Consider the following 25,244-nt stretch of genomic DNA (forward strand, 5'->3'; position numbering starts at 1 on the left):
GAAAAAAATTAAATATCTTAAAAAAAAAATACAAGTACTACAGCAAAAAAAAAAAAACTATATAAGTTTGGTATCGTAGTAATCATACTGACCCTTAGAATAAAAATATCAGGTCGTTTTTGTTGCAGTTTGTACGCCGTAGAAACAGGACGCACTGAAAGATGGTGGAATGTCGGTTTTTTTTCCATTGCTCTCCGCTAAGAATTTTTAAAAAGTTTTTCAGTACATTATATGGTATAATAAATAGTGCCATTGAAAAATACAACTCGTCCCGCAAAAAACAAGCCCTCATTCAGCGACATCGATGGATAAATAAAGGAGCTTCGATTTTTTAAAAGGGAGTAGGAAAAAACAAAAATGGAAAAAAGCAAAAAAGCCCGGTCACTAAGGGGTTAATTAGGGTGTGTAGACTTTTATATCCACTGTAAAGATAATTTGCTCCTAGAAAACCCCCTTGTGCTCAGTAGACAACCAGATATGAGTGAATGGGAGGGATCATAGATCAGATAGAGGGAGTGGGAAATTTCCTTGAATAGAGCTGGGAATTTCCGTGGTCATCATCCACTCATACAAACAGCTCAGAGTTTGGGCGGCTGCAGCTTTTTTCACTGTGTTACACAATAGTGTTACACAATAATGTTACCGGAAACCCAGATAAGTTTAGCAATACAGTTATACTAAACTTTTCGAGCTGTGCACACAGGCCAGAACTTAGTTCCTTTGTGAGTGACTCTTCTTCCCAGTGCTTTGTATCACTGTCACTGTGCACACAACATGCTTCTACGTCCCGAGGAAGTGGAAAGGCTGCAGCTGGTGGGATATGGGGGATTTGGGTCGGTATACAAAGGATGGTGCAAGAAGCTGAGTATGGACATTGCAGTGAAGATGATTGATGCATCACATGGGTAGGTAATATTATTACTGTTGTGGTTATATTATATACCCTTAAAGGTGTTCTGTCATTAAAAACAAAAAAATATATACTTACCTATTGCTCCCCAGGCAGCCTGCATACATTTTCTTCTCCTCCCAAATCTTCTCCTGAATCCTCTTGTCACTTGGGTCACGTGACCTGCAGCTGCCAGATTTAGCTGGATCCAGTGATGTAGCGTATATTGCGCTACATTCTGCTTCCTGCAGGTCAATGTACGCTATGTCAATAGTGACGTAGCGTTTATTGCCTAGGCAAGAAGCGCGGAATGCATGGCAGCCTGTAATATCCCGCAGGAGCTAGACTGTGGCTTGAGTGCGCGTGAGAAACTGCGGTGCGAGAGCGCCCGCCCGAGACAGAGAGCTATGTACTTGCACGGGTTAGCCAGGGATCTGGCGTTTGCGCACTCGTGGCCAATAGAAATGTATCCCAGACATTGTTGTCAGGCAGAATATATTTCTATTAGCCAATAAAAAAACAAGCTTGTCCTGCTATCCGTGTTTTTTGTTTTTCTTGACGTCCATCCATCCCTTTGCAAAAAAAATCTTATTGCCTCTTAAATGTATGTATATAAATATATATGTAAATGTGTCTGCGTGTGTATGTATATATAGATGTATACCTGCGCATAAATATATATACTGTATATATATCTGCATATATATATATATATATATATATATATATATATATTTCACAAGTTCTCCTGCGAAAAACAAGCCCTTATATGGCTATAAATTTCAAGTGAGAGAATTAAAGGAGATGTCTCGAGGAAGCAGTTAATTTTTTTTTTTGCCCAGTCCCCCCCATTAAACACACATTACTAAGCCCCCCTGTAAATGACATTTCTAGCTGGTTCGTACTTACCGTTCCAGCAAGTTATAAAAGTTTCCTCAAGATGGCCGCCGGCTCTTTCCCAGTCGCTCGCTGCAGCCCGACGTGCGCGCTCCCGAGACGCCGCCAGCTGTGTCTCCATGGCAACCGGACGCATCGCAGCCGCCGACCAGACGCCCCGCAGCCGCCGACCAGACAGCAGGTAACCGGCGCTAGCCCCCGGCTCCCCAGCGCTAGCTCCCCCGGCGCAGCGACAGCCCCCCCCATCGCAGCGACAGCCCCCCCGGCCTAGCGCTAGCTCCCCCGGCGCAGCGACAGCCCCCCCGGCCTAGCGCTAGCTCCCCCGGCCTAGCGACAGCCCCCCCGGCCTAGCGCTAGCTCCCCCGGCCTAGCGACAGCCCCCCCGGCCTAGCGCTAGCTCCCCCGGCGCAGCGACAGCCCCCCCGGCCTAGCGACAGCCCCCCCCATCGCAGCGACAGCCCCCCCCGGCCTAGCGCTAGCTCCCCCGGCGCAGCGACAGCCCCCCCGGCCTAGCGACAGCCCCCCCCATCGCAGCGACAGCCCCCCCGGCCTAGCGCTAGCTCCCCCGGCCTAGCGACAGCCCCCCCGGCCTAGCGACAGCCCCCCCCATCGCAGCGACAGCCCCCCCGGCCTAGCGCTAGCTCCCCCGGCGCAGCGACAGCCCCCCCGGCCTAGCGACAGCCCCCCCCATCGCAGCGACAGCCCCCCCGGCCTAGCGCTAGCTCCCCCGGCGCAGCGGCAGCCCCCCCGGCGCAGCGGCAGCCCCCCCTCCCGGCGCAGCCCGGCGCAGCCCGGCGCAGCGGCAGCCCCCCCCCGACCCATCACTTACCTGGGAGGCTTCTCGGGGCTGCTGGGCTGGGCTGGTCTTCTCCGCTGGGCAGCTCCAGTTTCTGCACCTTCCTCTAACAGAGGATGGTGCAGAATGGCCGCTTCAGCGCGCTCCCGAGCAGTGACAGCTCGTCTGCGCATGCGCAGAAGAGCTGTAGCGGGGAGCACACTGAAGCGGCTCGTGCTGAATGGAGAAGACCGGACTGCGCAAGCGCGTCTAAAAAAGCAAGCTGCCAGCGAATTTAGACGGAACCATGGAGACGAGGACGCTAGCAACGGAGCAGGTAAGTGGAATAACTTCTGTATGGCTCATATTTAATGCACAATGTACATTACAAAGTGCATTAATATGGCCATACGGAAGTGTATAACCCCACTTGGTTTCGCGAGACCACCCCTTTAAATTACGTACGTAAAATTTGGACACTAATTCTTTTGCGCTTAGAATTGAATAATCGAGTTGGGACTAGAGATGAGCGAGTATACTCGGTAAAGGCAATTGCTCGAGCGAGCTTTGCCTTTATCGAGTACCTGCCCGCTCGAGATGAAATGTTCGGGTGCCGGTGGCAAGCAGGGAGCTGCGGGGGAGAGCGGAGTGGAACGGAGGGGAGATCTCTCCCTTCCTCTCTTCCCCCCGCTCCCTCCTGCTGACAGCCGCTACTCACCGCTGCCCCGCGCCGGCACCTGAACGTTTCATCTCGAGTGGGCAGGTACTCGATAAAGGCAATGCTCGCTCGAGCAATTGCCTTTACCGAGTATACTCGCTCATCTCTAGTTGGGACCCATTAACTTTTCCTATTTATGACATAATCAATGCTTTCGTCTTTATATATATAGAGTTGTGTCAGCTAGCAAACTCACCTCTGAATATACTTTGCATAACTTGGTTAAACAAACAGAGGTGAGGCTGTAGCAGGACAAGAATTCAGGAATGACTGCAGTATCAGGAACTTCCCAGGCTGTAATTCTCTTGTACATGTAAAGACGGAGCCTGGCCTGATAGGCGTATTGTAGAAGAAGAGGAAGTAGAAAAAATCATGTGAACATTGTGGAAAATAGCAAATAATGTACTCTTTATCATGAGAAACATTGGCCTCATGCCACTGGCCGTGGCAGACACCACTAGCGGAATATCGCAGCGGAGTCCGCCACGGCGCCCCCCAAAACCCCCCATACTCACTTCCCAGATCTGCAGCGATATTCCCGTCCCTCAAGCCGGCTCGGATGCGTAGTAAAGCGCATGATGTGCCAGCAGTGTGGGATGACATAGAGGTGCTACAGCAGAAGTCTAGCATGACGGCCGGCTTCCGTTGACTACAATGGAAGCCGGCTACACATATTCCCGTGACAATTAGAGTGTGCTGCAGTTTTTCATGCTGCGGAATTCTGTGGTGGAAGTCCACAGCGTGAACATTGAGCTATTAGGTTCCAAAGAACCTAATAGCTGCGGCATAACGGCTCAGATTTCCGCCGCCGTGGGCATTAGACAATAAAAAAAAAATTACCCCTTGATGAGCCACCTATTCTATGCTCTAATGACCTGAGTTTATTTTTGTCATTGTCGCATTCCAAGAGCCATGACTTTTTTTAAAAACCTCCATCGACAAAGCAGTATGGTGGCTTATTTTTAAATAGCATTGTTTTGGGGTACATGTAATGTTTGGTATAACTCTTAATTTGAGGGGAGATAAAAGGAAAAAAAAAACTAAAATTCCATCGTTGCTTTTTACCGCCGTTTATCGTGTGGTATAAACAAACATGAAAGCATTATTTTCTGGGTTAACTCAATTATAGTGTCTATCTATATATATAAAGACGAAAGCCCTCACTGACTCACTCACTCACTGACTCACTCACTGACTCACTGACTCGCCAAAAGTTCTCCAACTTCCCGATGTCATAGAAACATGAATTTTGGTGCAAGCATAGATTATCTCCAAAATGGGAAAAGTAATTGGGTCCCAACTCGATTATTCAATTCTAGCGCAAAAGATTTAGTGTCGAAATTTAACGTACATAATCTAAATCTCTCACTTCCCAATGTCATAGAAACTTAAAATTTGGCACAGGCATTGAATATGTCATAAATAGGAAAAGTAAATAGGTCCCAACTCGATTATTCAATTCTATGCGCAAAAGAATTAGCGTCGAAATTTTACGTACGGAATCTAATTCTCTTACTTCCCGGTGTCATAGAAACTCGAAATTTGGCAGGAGCATCGGTTATGTCATAAATAGGAAAAACCAATGGGTCCCAACTCGATTATTCAATTCTATGCGCAAAAGAATTAGCGTCCAAATTTTACGTACGGAATGCAATTTTCTCACTTTCCGGTGTCATAGAAACGTGAAACTTGGCACAAGCATTGATTAGGTCATAAATAGGAAAAGCTAATGGGTCCCAACTCGATTATTCAATTCTATGTGCAAAAGAATTAGCGTCCAAATTTTACGTACGGAATGTAATTTTCTCACTTTCCGGTGTGATAGAAACGTGAAATTTGACACGAGCATTGATTATGTCATAAATAGGAAAAGCTAATGGGTCCCACCTCGATTGTTCATTTCTATGCGCAAAGAATTAGCGTCCAAACTTTACGTTTGGAATGTGCGGCAGCAGCGCCGACCCCATTGAGAACATATACTAGACAAATCATTCTCCTCTGCCACAGCTGTAACAGCTGTGGCAGAGAAGAAGAATGTTTGCCCATTGAATTCAATGGAGCCGGCAATACAGCTGGCTCCATTGAAAGCAATGGGCTGCGGGCGATCTCAGGATGAATTTTCGGGAAGGGCTTAAAAATATAAGCCCTTCCCTGAACATCATCCAAAACTGTAAAAAGTTAAAAAATATATACTCACCTTGTCCCGGCAGACGGAGTTCAGCCGCGGCCGGCAGTTCTCCTGAACTGCTGTGAGTAGTATTCAGCAGCCGGGGATTTAAAATCCCTGCCTGCTGAATGAGCTGCCTCTGATTGGTCCGTGCGCTGAGCCAATCAGAGGCAGCACTCACTCACCCATTCATGAATTCATGAATTTTAAATCCCCGGCTGCTGAATCCTAATCACAGCAGTTCAGGAGAACTGCCGGCCGGCCGCGGTGAGTATATATTTTTTTTTACTTTTTACACAGTTTTGGATGATTTTCAGGGAAGAGCTTATATTTTTAAGCCCTTCCCGAAAATTCATCCTGAGATCGCCTGCAGCCCATTGCTTTCAATGGAGCCAGCTGTATTGCTGGCTCCATTGAATTCAATAGGCTGGACAGCGCTGCACTGCTCTGGCCCGTTTCTAATGAAACGCGGCTAGGAGCAGATTTTTCGGGCGATTTTACGGCCCCGGTCATGCGATTTGCGGACGCGCATCCGTCATGCGATCCGCAAATCGCGGGAAAAAACGCCCGTGTGACCGAGGCCTTACGGTTCATTTACATGGCTGTATTGTGACCGCGTATTACGCACACGTATTTCCAGTGTGTAACACGCGGTGAATAGGGGCAATAAAAGTCTCTGGACTTTCATTCTTCCATTCACACCTGCGTTTAAACTGCAAGTGGACAGTGCATATAAGACACAGGAGAAATAAATTGCAGCATGATTTATTTCTCAGCATATCATACGCAGCCCCGCTCTGCGCAGAGTGAGGAATTTTTTTTTAAAAAGCCACACAATCCTGAGCATGCACACTGCCAATCAAAACCCTACGCGATCTTTGCCTGCTTTATGCCTGTGTGAATGAGCCCTAAGGGTGTCTTCACACAAGGTTATGCACAAAAATACTCACTGCAGCACAGCCTATTTACACATGAATGAGGTTTGAAGAGATACATATCTATGTGTTGTGCATGTGTCTGCGCATAGTACTGTACTTTTTGCACACGCGAGGCCAGTTTACACACGTATGTGACACACGCTTTCCGAGGATATTTTTAATGGCTATTTAAATTCCAATTAGTTCCAGATGTGTCCTTTTCCCCTTGCAGATTTTTGATCCTCCCGTAGACTTCTATCGGACTTTTACTGTGTAAGGGTGCATTCAGATGATCGTATATCGGCTGGGTTTTCATGCCAAGCCGATATACGATGTCCTCGTCTGCGGGGGGGGGGGGGGGGGGGGATGGAAGAGCCAGGAGCAGGAACAGAGCTCCCGCCCCCTCTCTGCCTCCTCTCCATCCCCTCTGCACTATTTGCAATGAAAGGAGGCGGGACAGGGTGGGGCTAAGTTCTGAGAACTGGCCCCGCCCCGTCCCGCCTCTCCTCATTGAAAATAGTGCAGGTGGGTGGAGAGGGTGTGGTAGGTCAGAGCCCTGCTCCCGACACTTCCAGCCTCCTCCCCCTGCAGAGAGAGACACCGTATATCAGCTGGCGTGAATACCCGGCCGATATACGGTCGTCTGAATGCACCCTAAGGCTCAGAGCACTGCTCCCGGCTCTTCCAGCCTCCTCCCCCTGCAGAGAGACATGCCGTATATCGGCCGGTGTGAATACCCGGCCGATATACGGTCGTCTGAATGCACCCTTATGGCTGCCTTCAAAGGCTGATTGGAATTGTATAGTAAGGGCTTGCTTACATGAGCATATTTGCGTGCATAATACGCAGTGAATAGAACCCGTTGATTTCAATGGGTTCATTCACATGAGCGTATTTTTTTCACACGATGTGCAATCATGTGAAAAAATACACAACATGGCCTATTTTGGTGAGTATTACACACAGCAATAGGCCATTGAAGTGAATGGGTGTGCGCAATTACGCAGTGAGTACATAGGAAACCTGCGTATTTGCGCAGCATTTCAATGAGGCTGTCTGCATCCTTTTTTGTGTGCGGAAATACGCTGTGTATTTGCGCACATAAAAACATGGGCATAATTTTTGGCCGTTTAAATACGCAGTGTATTTGCACAACTGAAATGCACTTATGCCTGTATGAACTATCCACAATAGTGACCCCCACCCCACCCCTCATACTTGCTGCAGTAGTAATAATGACCACCATATTGACCCCAGTGATAATAGTGACCTCCATAGTGGCTGCAGTAGTAATAGTAATCCCCATAGTGGCCCCAGTAGTAATACAGACCCCTGTAGCGGCCAAGTAGTAACAGTTTCTCCTATAGCAGGGCCAGTAGTAACAGTGATCCCCATAGTGGCCCCAGTGGTAACAGTGCCCCCTATATTGGCCCCAGTAGTAATAGTGATCCCTATAGTATTCCCTTGGGGGTTTCTTGATTAGCATAATAGCATGCTTTTTATATTGGCCTCTGACTAGGCAGTATCCTTACAGCATTTACACCACACCTGCAGCTCTGGTCTAGCGGCAGTAGCTGATAGGTCTGTGACCGTTGACCTCTCACTTCGATGCAGATGTCAGCACTCAAAAGAGGTCAGCGGTCACAAACACTGCACTGTGCTGCTGAACCAGAGCTGCAGGTGGGATGAGTAGATAACCCCTTTAAGGTTTAATGCACGGCCGGCGGGTGACATAAAATTAGGTGGTGGGACAGATTTGGCCCACGGCCCTTGTGTTTGACACGTATAGTCTAAGGTTTTGCATACATACTCTTCTATTTATTGTAATTTGTAGGATAGATATTTCAGATAGAACCTGTTTGATGTTCCTTGATGTTAGATGTTGCTGACCACTTTCCAATGGCACTTGTCAGGTCTCACATGGAATAATGCGCACAGTTCTGGTCACCGGTGCTCAGGAAAGATGTTACAGTGCTGGAGGGGGTTCAAAGAAGGGCAACTAAGCTAATACATGGAATGACAGGACTGGAATACCCAGAGAGGCTATCCAAATTGGGATTATTTGCCCTTGAAAAAAGACGGCTAAGGGGTGATCAAATAACTATGTATAAATACATGAGGGGACAATACAAGGATCTGTCCCATGATCTGTTTATTCCCAGGACTGCGACAGTAACGAGAGGGCATCCGCTACGTCTAGAGGAAAGCAGGTTTCATCACCAACACCGAAAAGGGTTCTTTACTGTAAGAGCAGTTAGACTGTGGAATTCTCTGCCTGAGGATGTGGTGATGGCAAAATCCATAGAGGAGTTTAAAAGGGGACTTGATGTCTTTCTGGAGCAGAAGGATATTACAGGATATAAATCCTAGGTTAATTGTTAACCCGGGTATACAGGCAGGTAGGAACTATTAGGGGTTGATCCAGGGATTAGTCTGATTGCCATTAGGGAGTCGGGAAGGAATTTTTCCCCCAAAAGGGCTAATTGGCTCCTGCTCTCGGGGTTTTTTGCCTTCCTCTGGATCAACAACACAGGAGGATAACAGGCTGGACTAGATGGACATTGCCTTCATTCGGCCTTACATACTATGTTACTATGTAATGTAGTCTTCTACGTAAACACATATAACATGTTTCAATGCAGACCTTGTATCTTTGTCTTCATCTTGATAATGCTAGTCCACAAAAATAAACATGTTTACGGGCATATACTTTTTATTAATTTCCAAAATCTGCTATATATTTTTTTCTTAATTTTAGATCCGATATGAAAAGCCTTATGAGGGAAAAAGAGATGATGTCCAGAGCAAGTTACACCTACGTTCTTCGTCTACTTGGATTATACGAGACAGAAGATAGAGCAGTATATAAATATGGCCTGGTTATGGAGTACATGCCTTACGGTTCGGTTTGCACCCTTTTTCACTGTATTAAACACGTACCATGGGCATTAAGGTTCCAGATCCTTCACCAAGTGGCATTGGGTATGAATTATCTCCACCATATTCTTGAGCCACCTATTATTCACCGTGATCTGAAGCGCCAGAATATTTTAATAAGCAAATCCTTAGATGTTCAGGTTAGTAGAAGATTATACTTTTGTATGACGTATGCCTTTTAATCTGCATGAACGTGGGGTCATCTTCTGCATTTTTAGAGTACAACTTCATATTAGTCATTGATGTGACTCGAAATTTACTTCTAGTAAATTACTTTTACGAGTTTTTATACTAGTCTATGACAAAAGGAATCAAGATGCCATCTAAATGGCAAAATGGAAATTTGTCCTTCACAGGTTTAAGACTGCATAGATGCCTTGGCCTGATGACCACTAGGAACATACACCAATCAACCATAACACTAAAACCTCTGACAGGTGAAATAAATAACATTGATTGTGAAAATAGTACCTCTCAAGGGGTGGAATAATGTATATTTGGAAGCAAGGGAACAGTTATTTCTTAAAGGAAAAATGGGCAAGTGTAAAAATTGGAGTTACTCTGACGAGGGCCAAGTTGACAGATGAGTCAAAGCATTTCCAAAACAGGTTGTATGGTGTTTTTTTGGTATGTAGTGGTTAGTTTCTACCAAAAGTGATTAAAAAAAGGACAACTTGTACCAGCAATAGGGTCATGGGTACCCAAGTTTTTTTGATGCATGCAAGGGAGTGAAGGCTAGCCTGTGTGGTCCTATCCAAAAATAGAACTACTGCAGCAAAAAATGTGGAAGAACGGGTCAGAACTATTTTGGTGGAAAGAAGATAACCTACACAAGATTAGACAAGTAGTCTTGATGTTATGGCTCATCAGTGTATATCAGTCAGATTGGTCATATAGTTTATAATTTTGTGATTGGGTATTCCTCTCATGATATTGAATTTAAAACTAAATGATCATAGTATTGCACCAAGAATATCTTTAAAAAGCAACACATATTTTATAACATATTTTATAACTATCTTCAAAATGAGAGGATAATTCATGAGCATGTTGCTGAATGCAATGGGAAAAAAATACCACCAACCAGGTTGGGTATGTGGTTACTTTTTAACCTCAGGAACAAACTGAAGTGCAGCCTGTAAAACGAAAGAACTGGATGTGCTCTGAGATGGCTTTAACCCCTTAAGGACATGGCCTATTTTGGCATTGAGGACCAAGCGATTTTTGGTATTTTTCCATCTCCAATTTTCAAAAGCCATAACTTTTTTATTTTTCCGTCGACGCGGCCATATAAGGGCTTGTTTTTTGCATGGCGAGCTGTAGTTTTTATCGGTGCCACTTTTGGGTACATAGACTATATTGTAAAACTTTTATTTTTTTTATAACGGGGAGAGAAAACGCAACAATTCTGCCATAGATTTATTTTTTTATTTTTACAGTGTTAATCATGCAGCATAACTGATGAACTACATTTTTTCTGCGGGTCGGTACGGTTACAATGATACCAAAATTCTTATATTTTTTTACGTTTTTACACTTTTTTGCAATAAAATCCCTTTTTTTGGGAAATCTTTTTTTTTTCTCTATAGCTGCATTCAAAGTCCTGTAACGTTTTTATTTTTCTATGTACAGAGCTCTATAAGGGCTTATTTTTTGTGATACGAGCTGTAGTTTTTGTTGGTACCCTTTTGGAGAATGTACGGCTTTTTTGATCACTTTTATTGCATTTTTTGGGAGGCAAAATGCTAAAAATTAGCATTTTACCTCTGTTTTTTAGCTTTTTTTTTACGCTCTTTGCCGTACAAAATAAAAAGCATGTTCAGCTTTTTGTACACGTCGTTATTGACGCGTCAATACCCAATATGTGGGGTTTTAATTTTTTTAAACCTTTTTTTATGCTAATATTAGAAAAGGCATAAAAAAGGGGTTTTTTTTACACTTTTTTTTTACATTTTTCTTTTCTTTTTTTTTCACTATTTGAGTCCCTCTGAGGGACTTGCAGCACTATGCCTATGATCGCTGTCATAAGGCATGGCAGAGCTACTGCTCTGCCATGCCTTATCGCTTATACAGTGATCATAGGCATAGGCAATACAGGACGCCAGTGTCTGGCATCCTGTTGCCATGGTGACAGGCCGGGCTATCGCGATGACATCGCGAGAGCTGGCCGGAGACACAGAGGGAGCGCGCTCCCTCTGTGAACTCTTTCCCTGCCGCGATCTAAGTAGATCGCGGCAGGGAAGGGGTTAACAGCGGGGGGCGCATCTCCGATGCCCCCTTGCTGTTGCAGCGGAATGCCGGCTGTGACTGACAGCTGGCTCCTGCTGCGGGATAGGGCGAGGTCAGTCATGATCTCCCGCTATCCCGATGACGTACCGGTACGTCATTTTGCGCAAAGTACCAGCCTGTCATTACGTACCGGTACGTCATGGAGCAGGAAGGGGTTAAAGAGAGATGTGAGGGAATATATAACTGCAGTAACTTGAATGAATTCAAGTCTCAAGGTCCAGATGAATTACATCCTAGGATACTAAAGGAAGCAGCGGAGATAACTGCTGAACCACTCGCCATAATTTCTGAAGAACGGGAGAGATGTCCCAGAAGATTGGAAAAGGGCAAATGCTGTCCCTATTTTCAAAAAAGGGAAGAAGGTGAATCCAGGAAACTACAGGCCTGTGAGCCTGACTTCTATACCTGGAAAAATCCTTGAACAGATTATTAAACAGCATGTATGCAAGTACTTGGATAAAAATGGAGTAATTAAGCAGAACCAGCATGGGATTGTAACAAACAAGTCATGCAAGACCAATATCATTTCCTTCTATGATGGTATCATCGACTGGGTTGATCAGGAAAATGTGGTGGATATAGTATATCTTGACTTCAGTAAAGCATTTGACAAAGTATCTCATACCATACTTATTGAAAAAATGACCAAATATGGGATTGGCAAGGCAACTGCTTAGATGGATTCACAACTGGCTGAGTGATCGTACTCAAAGAGTGATCATACATGGCTGCAAATCCAAGTATAAGAATGTATCAAGTGGGGTATCACAAGGCTCTTTCCTAGGCCCAGTGTTGTTAAACTTTTTTATAAAAGATCTGGAGGAGGGAATTGATGGAAAACTGATCAAATTTGCAGAAGACACAAAGCTAGGAGGGATAGCTAATAGAGATGAGCGAGCACCAAAATGCTCGGGTGCTCGTTGCTCGAGTCGAACTTTCCGCAATGCTGGAGAGCTCGTTCGAGTAACGAGCCCCATTGAAGTTAATGGGCGACTCGAGCATTTTTGCATGGGACTGATGCTCCGCATAGGTCATGACTTGTGAAAATCTGGAAAACCTCAGAAAGTCATGGAAACACCACAGAAACGGATAGGGAAGGGCAGGGGCAGCATGCATGGTTGCATCTCAGGCTCCCAGGTCCCACTATTAAGCCAAAATGGGGACAAGAGTCTGGCGTCACCCCCCTAACAATTTTTACTTCGGACAAACCCTCATTAGCAAGGCACACCTTAGCTAAGCACCACACTGCCTGCCACGAAGGACAATCACTGCCTGCGGGTGACACCGCTGCCTCTTCTCCTGGGTTACATGCTGGCATTGCTGTCCAACCCCCCCGCACGATCCTGCGTCCACAGCGCACACAAAAGTGTCCCTGTGCAGCTTTTAGCTGCCCTCATGCCACACGCTCGCTTCATAGCCACACCACCCTCATGTCTATTTATAAGCGCGTACTGGATGAGGAGGAACCAGAGGCACACACTGCAGAGGGTTGGCAGGGCCAGGAAGCGACCCTCTTTGAAAGTGTGGGCGATAGCCCACAATGCTGTTGAGAATTGATGATAAATTGACGTTCGATCATCATTTCAATCCTGTACCACCTCCGTTGCAAAATTGTCAGGAGCTGCAAACGTGGGCATAAAGGGGACTCAGGTGCCAGCACTTCTACACATCTCCACAATGCAGCAATACTCTGTGTGGGAAGCACGTGAGCGGCCCCAGGGTCAGGCTCGGTCCCAGCCTCCATCTTGTGTGACCCAACGTGCCGCGAGTTGCATAGCAATGGGAAATCCATGTGTCCCCACACAATTCATTCTGTATAGGTGTTAGATAGCTCAACACCGCAATGGAAAGTCTTTGAGTTCCTTGGGCTTGTTTATGCTGTCGGTGCACAAAGATGGTATTACGCATAAAGAAATCACAGCGCCCAAAAATGGCAAAGTTTCACCCCGACAAGGACCTCGGCCCACATTTCTACCCTAGTCAGTCAGCGTATTTGTGTGAGACAGGTAAAACACCGCTATGGGATGTCTTTGTGCACTCACAGCATAGGCGAGCCCCAGGAACTTAAAGATGGTATTATGCATAAAGAAATCACGGCGCCCAACCATGGCAAAGTTTCACCACACCAAGGACCTCGGCCCACATTTCTACCCTAGTCAGTCAGTGTATTTGTGTCAGACAGGTAAAACACCGCTATTGGAAGTCTTTGTGCCCTCACAGCAAAGGCGAGCCAAAGGAACCCAAGGAAAGTATTAAGCCTGAAGCAATTACGGTGCCCAAACATGGCAGACTTTTACCCTGCTAAGGGCCTCGACCTACTTTTCTGCCCTAGTCAGTCAGTGTGTTTGTGTCAGACAGGTAAAACACCGCAATGGGAAGTCTTTGTGCACCCACAGCATAGGCGAGCCCCAGGAACTTAAAGATGGTATTATGCATAAAGAATTCACAGCGCCCAACCATGGCAAAGTTTCACCCCGCCAAGGACCTCGGCCCACATTTCTACCCTAGTCAGTCAGTGTATTTGTGTCAGACAGGTAAAACACAGCTATTGGAAGTCTTTGTGCCCTCACAGCAAAGGCGAGCCAAAGGAACCCAAGGAAAGTATTAATCATGAAGAAATTACAGTGCCAAAACATGGGCAACTTTCACCCTGCTAAGGGCCTCGGCCCACATTTCTGCCATAGTCAGTCACTGTATTATTTGTGCCAGATAGGTAAAACACAGCGATGGGAAGACTTAGTGCACCCATAGTATAGACAGACCTCTGTGACATTCCTGTAGCAAAGGTATAAACAGAACCCAGTAACATTTCTGTAGCAGAAGTATAGGCAGACCCCTGTAACATTTCTGTAGCAGAAGTATAGGCAGACCCCAGTAACATTTTAGTAGCACAAGTATAGGCAGACCCCTGTAACATTTTTGTAGTAAAAGTATAGGCAGACCCCAGTAAAATTTCTGTAGTAAAAGTATAGGCAGACCCCAGTAACATTTCTGTAGCACAAGTATAGGCAGACCCCTGTAACATTTCTGTAGTAAAAGTGAAGGCAGACCCCAGTAACATTTCTGTAGTATAAGTATAAGCAGACCCCTGTAAACTTCCTGTAGCAGAAGTATAGGCAGACCCTGTGAAATTCCTGTAGCAGAAGTATAGGCAGACCCCAGTAACATTTCTGTAGTAAAAGTATAGGCAGAGCCCTGTAACATTTCTGTAGTAAAAGTATAGGCGGACCCCAGTAATATTTCTGTAGCAGAAGTATAGGCAGACCCATGTAACATTTCTGTAGTAAAAGTATAGGCAGACCCCAGTAAAATTCCTGTAGCAGAAGTATAGGCAGACCCCAGTAACATTTCTGTAGTAAAAGTATAGGAAGACCCCTGTAAACTTCCTGTAGCAGAAGTATAGGCAGACCACTGTAACATTTCTGTAGCAGAAGTATAGGCAGACCCCTGTAACATTGGTGTACCATGAGTGTAGGCGAAGGCCGGAAAAATTAGTTAGATAACAGCATAGGCGAGGACCAGAAAAATTAGTGTACCAAGAGTACAAGTGTTCCCCTGAAAAATTTCTCAACCGAGAGGGCAGGTGAAACCCAGAAATATTTTTTAAAGATACAGCTCGCTGTTGCTTATTTTGCAACAGAGCCTGGAGGCAGCCCTGTGAAAAAAATTGATTTCTGTTCAAGTATCAATTCTTTTGAAACTTTGAAAAATTGTAAAAAAATTGTAAGCAGAGCCTTTTGGGCCGCAGAAAAATTGTCAGTTCAGTGTGATGACATGATGTTTCAGGAGGAGGAGTAGGAAGAGGAGGACTTATATCCGAGAGTGATTGACAAAACTAATTCCCCTCTTTTTTTTCTGGTGATAGAGAATGCTTATTTCTCCGATTGAAAGTGAAAAGAATCTTTAGGTACTGCTGCTCTCTGCCGGTGGAGAGGAGAAGTCTGGGGAAATCCAGGCTTTGTTCATCTTTATGAGTGTAAGCATGTCGGCAATGGCAGTTAACAGGTGGGTACGCTTATCTGTGATGATTCCCCCAGCTGCACTAAACACCCTCTCTGACAAGACGCTAGCGGCAGGGCAAGCCAGCACCTCCAGGGCGCACAGCGCAAGTTTGTGCCACGTGTCCAGCTTTGACACCCAATAGTTGTATGGAGCAGAGGCATCATGGAGGACGGTGGTACGATCGGCTACGTACTCCCTCAGCATCTTTTTACAGTGCTCCCTCCGACTCAGCCTTGACTGAGGAGTGGTGACACAGTCTTGCTGAGGAGCCATAAAGCTGGCAAAGGCCTTGGAGAGTGTTCCCCTGCCTGCGCTGGACATGCTGCCTGATCTCGGTGCCTCCCCTGCTACTTGGCCCTCGGAACTGCGCCTTCTGCCACTAGCGCTGTCAGATGGGAAGTTTAGCATAACTTTTTCCACCAGGGCCCTCGTACCCCTTTCCTCTTCTGGAATGAGAGTGGAAAGGTTCTCCTTATACCTTGGGTCGAGAAGGGTGTACACCCAGTAATCCGTGTTGGCTAGAATGCATCTAACACGAGGGTCACGAGAAAGGCAGCCTAACATGAAGTCAGCCATGTGTGCAGGGTACCAGAACGCAGGACATGGCTGTCCTCACTAGGAAGATGACTTTCAGGATCCTCCTCCTCCTCTTCCTCTACAGCCTATACACGCTGAACAGATGAGGCAAGCAGCATGGGTACCCTCTGCAGTGTGTCCGGCTGTCTCTCCCCCTCCTCCCCCTGCTCCTCCCAAGCCTCCTCCAAAACGCGCTGAGATATAGACATGAGGGTGGTCTGGCTATCAAGCGACATACTCTCAGCCCCCGTCTCCTGTTCCAACCGCAAAGCGCCGGCCTTTATGCTTTGCAGCGAACTTCTCAGCAGGCATAGCAGTGGGATGGTAACGCTAATGATTGCAGCATCGCCGCTCACCATCTGGGTAGACTCCCCAAAGTTTACGAGGACCTGGCAGATATCTGCCATCCAGGCCCACTCCTCGGTAAAGAATTGTGGAGGCTGACTACCACTACGCCGCCCATGTTGGAGTTGGTATTCCACTATTGCTCTACACAGCTCATACAGCCTGGCCAACATGTGTAGCGTAGAATTCCACCGTGTGGACACGTCGCACAGCAGTCGGTGCTCTGGCAGAGTAACTGATGTTGCAGGGTCCTCAGGGTGGCAGCGTCCGTGGTGGACTTGCGGAAATGTGCGCAGACGCGGTGCAGCTTGCCGAGCAGGTCAGACAAGTGAGGGGAGTTTTTCAGAAACCGCTGAACCACCAGATTGAAGACATGGGCCAGGCATGGCACGTGTGTGAGGCTGCCGAGCTGCAGAGCCGTCACCAGGTTACGACCATTGTCACACACTATCATGCCCGGTTGGAGGCTCAGCGGCGAAAGCCAGAGGTCGGTCTGCTCTGTCAGACCCTGCAACAGTTCGGGGGCCGTGTGCCTCTTGTCACCTAAGCTGATTAGTTTTAGCACGGCCTGCTGACGCTTGCCCACCGCTGTGCTGCCGCGCGATACCGACTGCTGGCAACGTGCTGCTCACACTTCTTAATTGAGAGGTAGATGTTGCGTAGGAGGAGGGGAAGGTTTAGAGAAGGTGGCATAAAATGCCGCAGATACCAGCACCGAGGTAGGGCTCGCTATTCAGGGTGTCGGTAGGACATGAGCGGTCCCAGGCTCTGACTCGGTCCCAGCCTCCACCAAATTCACCCAATGTGCCGTCAGGGAGATATAGTGGCCCTGCCCACAAGTACTTGTCCAAGTGTCCATGGTTAAGTGGACCTTCCCAGTAACCACGTTGGTGAGGGCACGATTTATGTTGCAGGAGACGTGCTGGTGTAGGGCTGGGACGGCACATCAGGAAAAATAGTGGCGACTGGGGCTAGTGCGGAACCGCAGCCACCATCATATTTTTGAAAGCCTCCATTTCCACAAGCCTGTATGGCAGCATCTCCAGGCTGATTAATTTGGCAATGTGCACTATTAAAGCTTGTGCATTCGGGTGTGTGGCAGCGTATTTGCACTTGTGTTAGCGACAGCTGAACGCTGTGCTGAGAGACATTGCTGGATGGGGTGGAGGTGAGGGTGTGGGTGCAGGCCGAGAGGCGCTCGTGCCTGTGTCCTGGGGGCAAGGGGGGAGATTGGATCTGTGTGGCAGGTTGGAGCACAGGGGAAGAGGCAGTGGTGTGACCCAGAGGCGGTGAACGGCCTTCGTCCCACCTAGTGGGGTGCTTGGCCATCATATGCCTGCGCATGCTGGTGGTGGTGAGGCTGGTAGTGGTGGCTCCCCGGCTGATCTTGGTGCGACACAGGTTGCACACCACTGTTTATCGGTTATCCGTGCTCTCACTGAAAAACATCCACACCTTTGAACACCTAGCCCTCTGCACGGAGGCTTGGCACGAGGCTGTGCTTTGGGAAACAGTAGGGGGATTCTTTGCTCTGGCCCTACCTCTACCCTTGGCCACTCTACTGCCTCTTTCAACCTGTCCTGCTGCTGCACTTGCCTCCCCCTCTGAAGCCCTGTCCTTAGTAGGCTTAGCAAACCAGATGGGGTCAGTCACCTCATCGTCTAGCTGCTCTTCCTCCGAATCCTCTGTGTGCTCCTCCCTCGGACTTACTGCCCTTACTACTACCTCACTGACAGACAACTGCGTCTCATCATCATCATCCTCCTCACCCACTGAAAGCTCTTGAGACAGTTGCCGGAAGTCCCCAGCCTCATCCCCCGGACCCCGGGAACTTTCCAAAGGTTGGGCATCGGTCACGACAAACTCCTCAGGTGAGAGAGGAATCTGTTTTTCCCACTCATGGCAGGGACCCGAGAACAGTTCCTGGGAGTCTGCCTGCTCATCAGAATATGTCATTTTCCTGGAGTGAGGAGGCTGGGAGGAAGAAGGAACAGCAGCCAGAGGATTCAGAGTTGCAGTCCCAAAGCCGGGAGTAGTGGACTACGTAGAAGACCGGGTGGTCGATACATTGCTAGATGCATTTTCTCACATCCACGACAGGACCTGCTCACACTTTTCTGTTTGTAATAAAGGTCTACCACGCGAACCCAAAAATTGTGATATGAAGCTGGGGACCCCAGAAACTTGCCTCTCTCCTAATCCTGCAGCAGCCGGCTGTGATTCACCTGGACCAGGAACTCGGCCTGTGCCCACACCCTCACTTGGACATCCGCGTCCATGTCCACGTCCACGTCCTCGACCTTTACCCCTACTCCTCATCATGGCGGATTAAGAATAGAGCAGGGCCCAAATAAATTACCCCACTGTACAGCACTGACAACTGGGCCTTAATTCACAGAGACTTGTAGATAGCGGAGACCACTGTCTAATTCACTGCAGACAGAGAACAGTATAAATGACGTAGTTCGCAGCAGGCTAGGAATAATTTGAGTGCACTTTCCTGGTGAGAGCGGTATTGTACGGCACTGCAGCCAGAAAAATGTCTAACTGAAAGGCTGCAAACAGGCCTAGCTGCGTAATACAAAAATGGAAGCACAACTACTTCCAGCAGGCCCCAAGTAAAATGCACATGGTAAGATGTAGCCCAACGAAGGAGCTTTTGGATTTTTGCACAGAGAATACGGACTGTATAGTGTATATAACTTTCCCTCTACAAGTGGCTGTGGCCCCAACACTCTGCATCTAATTCACTGCAGACAGAGAATGGTATAAATGAGTTAGTTCGCAGCAGGCTAGGTATTATTTGCGTGCAATTTCACGGTGAGTGCGGTATTGTACGGCACTGCAGCCAGAAAAAAGTCTAACTGAAAGGCTGCAAACAGGCCTAGCTGCGTAATACAAAAATGGAAGCACTACTACTCCTAGCAGGCCCCAAGTAAAATGCACACGGTCAGATGTAGCCCAACGAAGGAACTTTTGGATTTTTGCATAGAGGATACAGACTGTATAGTGTATATAACTTGCCCTCTAGAAGTGGCTGAGACCCAACGCTCTGTGTCTAATTCACTGCAGAAACAGAACGGTATAAACGGAGTAGTTCGTAGCAGGCTAGGAATTATTTGCGTGCACTTTCATGGTGAGAGCAGTATTGTACGGCACTGCAACCTAAAATTTTTTTTTACAAAAGGCTGCAAACAGGCCTAGCTGCGTAATACAAAAATGGAAGCACTACTACTCCCAGCAGGCACCAAGTGAAATACACACGGTCAGATGTAGCCCTAAGAAGGACCGTTGGGGTTCTTGAAGACAGGACCAACGCTAACACTTTCCCTATATCAGCAGCAGCACTTTCCCTATACTCTGTATAATATACTGCAGACTGAGAACGCTATAGCTGAAATGGCCTGCACAGCCCGAGATGAAAAAAAAAATTGTGCAAAACTGCTCCCAGCCAGCCACAACAGTAATGCACACGGTCAGATGTAGCTCTAAAAAGGACCGTTGGGGTTCTTGAAGACGCTAACACTTTCCCTATATCAGCAGCAGCACTTTCCCTATACTCTGCCAGTGTGTGTCTGAGGCAAGCCGCGGACGGGACCACTTTAAGTACTCGGCAGTCACTTGATCTCGCCAGCCACTCACTGCTGGGGGGTGGGATAGGGCTGGCACGTCACAGGAGGAAGTGGTAATGCCTTCCCTGCATGTCTATTGGCTAGAAAATGGCGCTAAACATGGGGGGATGGAAATGAAATTGACTCGAGTACCGCGTGGTGTTCGACTCGAGTAACAAGCATCTCGAGTACCCTAATGCTCGAACGAGCATCAAGCTCGGACGAGTGTGCTCACTCATCCCTAATAGCTAACACTAGGAAATAGAGGGAGTATTCAAAAAGATCTAGAAAAGCTTGCACAGTGGGTGGCGACTAACAGAATGGTATTTAACAAGGAGAAATGCAAAGTACTACATTTCGGCAAGAAAAATGAAAAAAAGCACATACAGAATTGAAGGAAGTGGGCTAAGCAGCAGCACATGTGAAAAAGACGTAGATATACTAATAGATCATAGACTGAACATGAGTCAACAATGTGATGCAGCAGCCAAAAAGGCAAACACAATTCTGGGATGTATTAAGAGAAGCATAGAGTCTAGATCACATGAGGTAATTATCCCCCTCTACTCTTCCTTAGTCAGACCTCATCTGGAATACTGTTTCCAGTTTTGGGCACCCCACTTTAAAAAAGACAGACAAACTGGAGCAACTTTAGAGAAAAATTACCAAGATGGATAGTGGTCTGCAAACTGTGTCCTATGAGGAACGGTTAAAGGATTTGGGAATGTTTAGCTTGCAAAAAAAGAAGGCTGAGAGGAGACTTAATAGCTGCCTACAAATATCTGAAGGGTTGTCACACTACAGAGGGATCAGCCCTATTCTCATTTGCACAAGGAAAGACTAGAAGCAATGGGATGAAACTGAAAGGCAGGAGACACAGATTAGGTATTAGAAAAAACTTTCTGACGGTGAGGGTGATCAATGAGTGGAACGGGAGGTGGTGAGTTCTCCTTAAATGGAAGTGTTCAAACAAAAGCTGGACAAATATCTGTCTGAGATGATTTAGTGAATCCGGCACTGAGCAGGGGGTTGAACCAGATGACCCCGAAGGTCCCTTTTAATTCTAACCATTCTATGATTCTAAAGGGATTTTCCACTGAAATACTATTGATGAGCCATCATCATCATGCGCCCGCACAGCTGATTGATTAGGCTCCAAGCAACACACCCCATCCGATCAACTATTGATGACCTATCCTGATGATAGGTCATCAATAGTATTTCAGTGGAAAACCCCTTTAAGTTGGCCAAACCAAAAATGTATTCTGTTCTTCAAGTCACCAGGAAGATGTCACTGCTTATATAAATCGTTAGGATTAACATATCAGTTGCCACCCCCTGTGGCGGGTAAAAATAGTTGCATTATTGTTGACTTCCATATTTCTCAGATGCTCTAAGCCCCTTCTTGTTCTAGCTAACAGATTTCGGCCTTGCCAAAAATGAAGTATCAGTTTCATCAAGTCCGTCCATGGCAGGCACTGTGTCCCACATGCCACCCGAAGCTTTAGAATCACTCACATACAAGCCTACAAAGGAGTTTGATGTTTACAGGTGAGGTTGGTGGTTATTGTTATCAATGTTCTGTGATCTGTCCCATATTCTTTATTTTGTACAGTGGGCTAATTTTGCTGGTGAGGCGGGTGAACTAAACTAAGTGCAAAGGGGCCTTTACACACTTCGATAATGCATATGATTTGGCAATTTATTGCTCACATTTTACACTAAGTTTGAAAATATTGTACAATGTGTATTTAAAGGGGTTGTCCCGCGGCAGCAAGTGGGTCTATACACTTCTGTATGGCCATAATAATGCACTTTGTAATGTACATTGTGCATTAATTATGAGCCATACAGAAGTTATAAAAAGTTTTATACTTACCTGCTCCGTTGCTGGCGTCCTCGTTCCCATGGAGCCGACTAATTTTCGCCCTCCGATGGCCAAATTAGCCGCGCTTGCGCAGTCCGGGTCTTCTGCAGTCTTCTATGGGGCCGCTCGTGTAGAATGCCGGCTCCGTGTAGCTCCGCCCCGTCACGTGCCGATTCCAGCCAATCAGGAGGCTGGAATCGGCAATGGACCGCACAGAAGCCCTGCGGTCCACGGAGACAGAGGATCCCGGCGGCCATCTTCAGCAGGTAAGTATGAAGACGCCGGACCGCCGGGATTCAGGTAAGCGCTGTGCGGGTTGTTTTTTTAACCCCTGCATCGGGGTTGTCTCGCGCCGAACGGGGGGGGGGGGTTAAAAAAAAAAAAAACCCGTTTCGGCGCGGGACAACCCCTTTAAATTTGGGGATTCCTCGATATTGCAATGAAATTGTAACCATAGTCACTTGATAAATGGGCTAGGCACCAAAGGCTAGTTGGGTGGGCTAACTGCCAGCCCATTAAGAGATTGTTTAGCTTACTCAAAGATATACAGTTGTGATTTTAACCATCAGTGGCATTATCAAAGCATATAAAGGCACTTTAAAGGCTATGGTCACCTTTGACATGGAAAAAAAATTAGTGCAATTTTTTTTTTTAACTGAAACTAAGTTTCAGGCTTCAATCTTCATTCCTTCATTCATTTTTAGAGTTCCTCATAGGCGGCTTACAGCCTGTTCTTAGTTTCAAAGTTTTCTCATGTGTTTGTATCCTTCCCAGTAATACAAGATGTATGTTGAGTTTGTGTGTCCAGGATGCTACTGTTTCCACTGCCTCTCATGTATCAGCACACTACACATTCATTCATGCACTGTTTTATCCTTCTATAGCCCATACAGCACAGCGGAAGACTGCGTGAAAAAGGTCCCCCACCCACCGACGCCCGCATCATATGACGCTGCCGGCGCGTCATGCGCTGTATTGCGCATGCGCGCCGTCACAGGATCCGGGATATTAGGCAGCGGATCAGGAGGTTTGTATGGGGTCTTCGGGGGGCGGGGGGGGGGCGCCATGACGGACTCCACTGTGGAATTCCGCTTGCGGAGCCCATCACAACCGTGGGCACTAGGCCTAAGATGCTTTTTTCCTTCTCTGTGCTCTGATCTGCCTTGTAACCAATTTCACCCCCCTGAAATAAGCAAGTGGGAGAGTAAAGAGCCAATACAACCAGAAGTTGCATCTGTTAGAAGACAGGAACAATTATTTATTGTTTATTATAATTTTATGATTAAAGGGTGTATGCCCCTTGGTACATTTGGTGCATATTTAACTGGCAATGTGGAAGTGAAACAATTTGCACCTAAAATTTGGTGCACACTACACTTTCTTGGGAAACAACATCCACGTTTCCCATCACTACTTATTCTTAGTTTTGCATTTACAGTCACTTCCTGTGTCTCTGACTCAAATTATTTATGTTGCAGTTATGCGATCTTGACCTGGTCTGTCTTGTCTGGCCACGAGCCCTATGAAAGTAGGTTTCAGACATTGTTATCACTTACTTTTTCCTTTTTTTTCTTCTATCAGTCTCCTGAGAAGTCAAAACTGACACGTGTGTAAAGGACTATTTGCACGGAGTGATGGTCGTTCAAAGATCGCTCAAATGACAGTTTGAGTGACAGCTTTGAGCGATCATTTTGCATAAACTATTAAGTAGCTACTCAGCTACTAATCCCCTTAATGATGTGGTCTCTTTTTTTCCCATTTTCGTCCCCCACCCCCCCCTTTAAAAAAAAAAAAATCGTAACTTTTTTATGTATCCATTGACGTCGCTGTATAAGGGCTTGTTTTTTGCGGGACGAGTTGTATTTTTAAATGGGGCCATTTACTGTACCATATAATGTACTGAAAAACTTAAAAAAATTCTAAGTGGAGTAAAATGAAAAAAAAAAACATTCCACCATTTTTCAGCGTGTCTTGTTTCTACGGCGCACAAACCACAACAAAAATGACATGGTATCTTTATTCTATGGGTCAGTGCGATTACAACGATACCAAACTTGTATAGTATTTTTTTTGTTTGTTTGTTTACTGTACGCATTTCTGGCGTTTTTTATTTTTATTTTTTTCAGACAGCGTTCACTGTGCGGGGAAAATAATGTGCTACTTTGATAGATTGGACTTTTACGGACACGGCGACATCAAAGATGTATTTTAATTTTAGGATTTAGATTTTTTAATTATAGATATGGCAAAAGGGGGGTGATTTTATAACTTTTTTATTAATTGTGTAAAAAGAAAAAAAACTTTATTGCTCTTATATTCACTTTTGTTTTAAGCCCCCCTACGGTACTACAACATGCGATGCTTTGATCGCTCCTGTAGTATGACGTACTGCTATAGCATTGCATCACACTGCGATTTGACAGGCAGTCTATCGAGCCACCCCACGGCTATGGCTTGATAGGCAGTCTGCTAAGGGAGCCGTGGGGCCTTTCAGAAGGCCCCTGGCTGCCATGACACCTGTACGGCTTCCCCGATCTCACCGCGTGGGGGGCTGTACGGCTCCCCCGAACATCGTTCGGGGCATTTAAAGGGGTAATAGCCGCGATTGGCCGCACGGCCTTTTGCAGCTATTGCCCGCGGTTGTCAGCTGTAATACACAGCTGACGCATGCGCTGTATGAAGAGTGGTCGCCCCGAGACCTCTCTTCATACATACACCAACGCTCCAGAACGTCCTTGGTCGTTAAGGGGTTAAGACCTCAGTTCCTTTGTTCTCCAATGGGAAATGATGCTATTGGCACTACCCATGTAGAACTGCTGATAAGACCGCACAATGATTTTTAGGTTGGCCTGAATTTAACGATCAGCTAGCAGTGCACAAAAAGTGCACGATGGCTGCACATTTAGACGCTTTTTTTTTTTTTAGCGATCATCACTCCATGTAAAGGGCCCTTAATTCTAGTAGAAGGCAATGCCTTTGATTTATTATCAGTATCAATTCCATTACTGATTTTAAAGTGATTGTCCAATGTAGACAATCCTTGTCCATATGCCCTATTAGAGCATATGGGTATCATAGAGGGGTGTCCACCCTCTATAAGTCAAAGCCGCTCTATATGAAACACTCCCATTTTGCAAGACTCAAGCCATTTTTGTATTGCATGGACAGTCATCCATTTAATTGACTACCATACAAGACTACATTCTCCCTGCAGTGGAAATATCTGGCTGGCCAGGTGTGGAGCCTGAGAGGAT

The 25,244-nt window shown here is 46.4% G+C and overlaps 1 protein-coding gene across 2 annotated transcripts in view; it reads left to right on the forward strand.

Annotated features, from left to right (window-relative positions):
• Positions 1-579: 579 nt before the first annotated feature.
• The window catches only part of LOC136633154 (receptor-interacting serine/threonine-protein kinase 4-like), a 44,105-nt gene continuing 19,440 nt past the window's right edge, over positions 580-25,244 (forward strand). Inside the window, exons 1-4 of one of the 2 annotated variants that reach the window (XM_066608670.1) lie at positions 580-905; positions 9,122-9,440; positions 21,538-21,674; positions 22,875-23,017. In XM_066608670.1, the coding sequence (XP_066464767.1) occupies positions 775-905; positions 9,122-9,440; positions 21,538-21,674; positions 22,875-23,017 (730 nt within the window). In that variant the 5' untranslated portion in view covers positions 580-774. Of the gene's footprint in view, positions 906-9,121; positions 9,441-21,537; positions 21,675-22,874; positions 23,018-23,468; positions 23,519-25,244 lie in introns of both variants that reach the window. The other variant, XM_066608671.1, reaches the window with a different exon arrangement.

This window comes from Eleutherodactylus coqui, chromosome 6 (genome assembly GCF_035609145.1).
Source record: "Eleutherodactylus coqui strain aEleCoq1 chromosome 6, aEleCoq1.hap1, whole genome shotgun sequence".
NCBI classification, from domain to species: domain Eukaryota; kingdom Metazoa; phylum Chordata; class Amphibia; order Anura; family Eleutherodactylidae; genus Eleutherodactylus; species Eleutherodactylus coqui.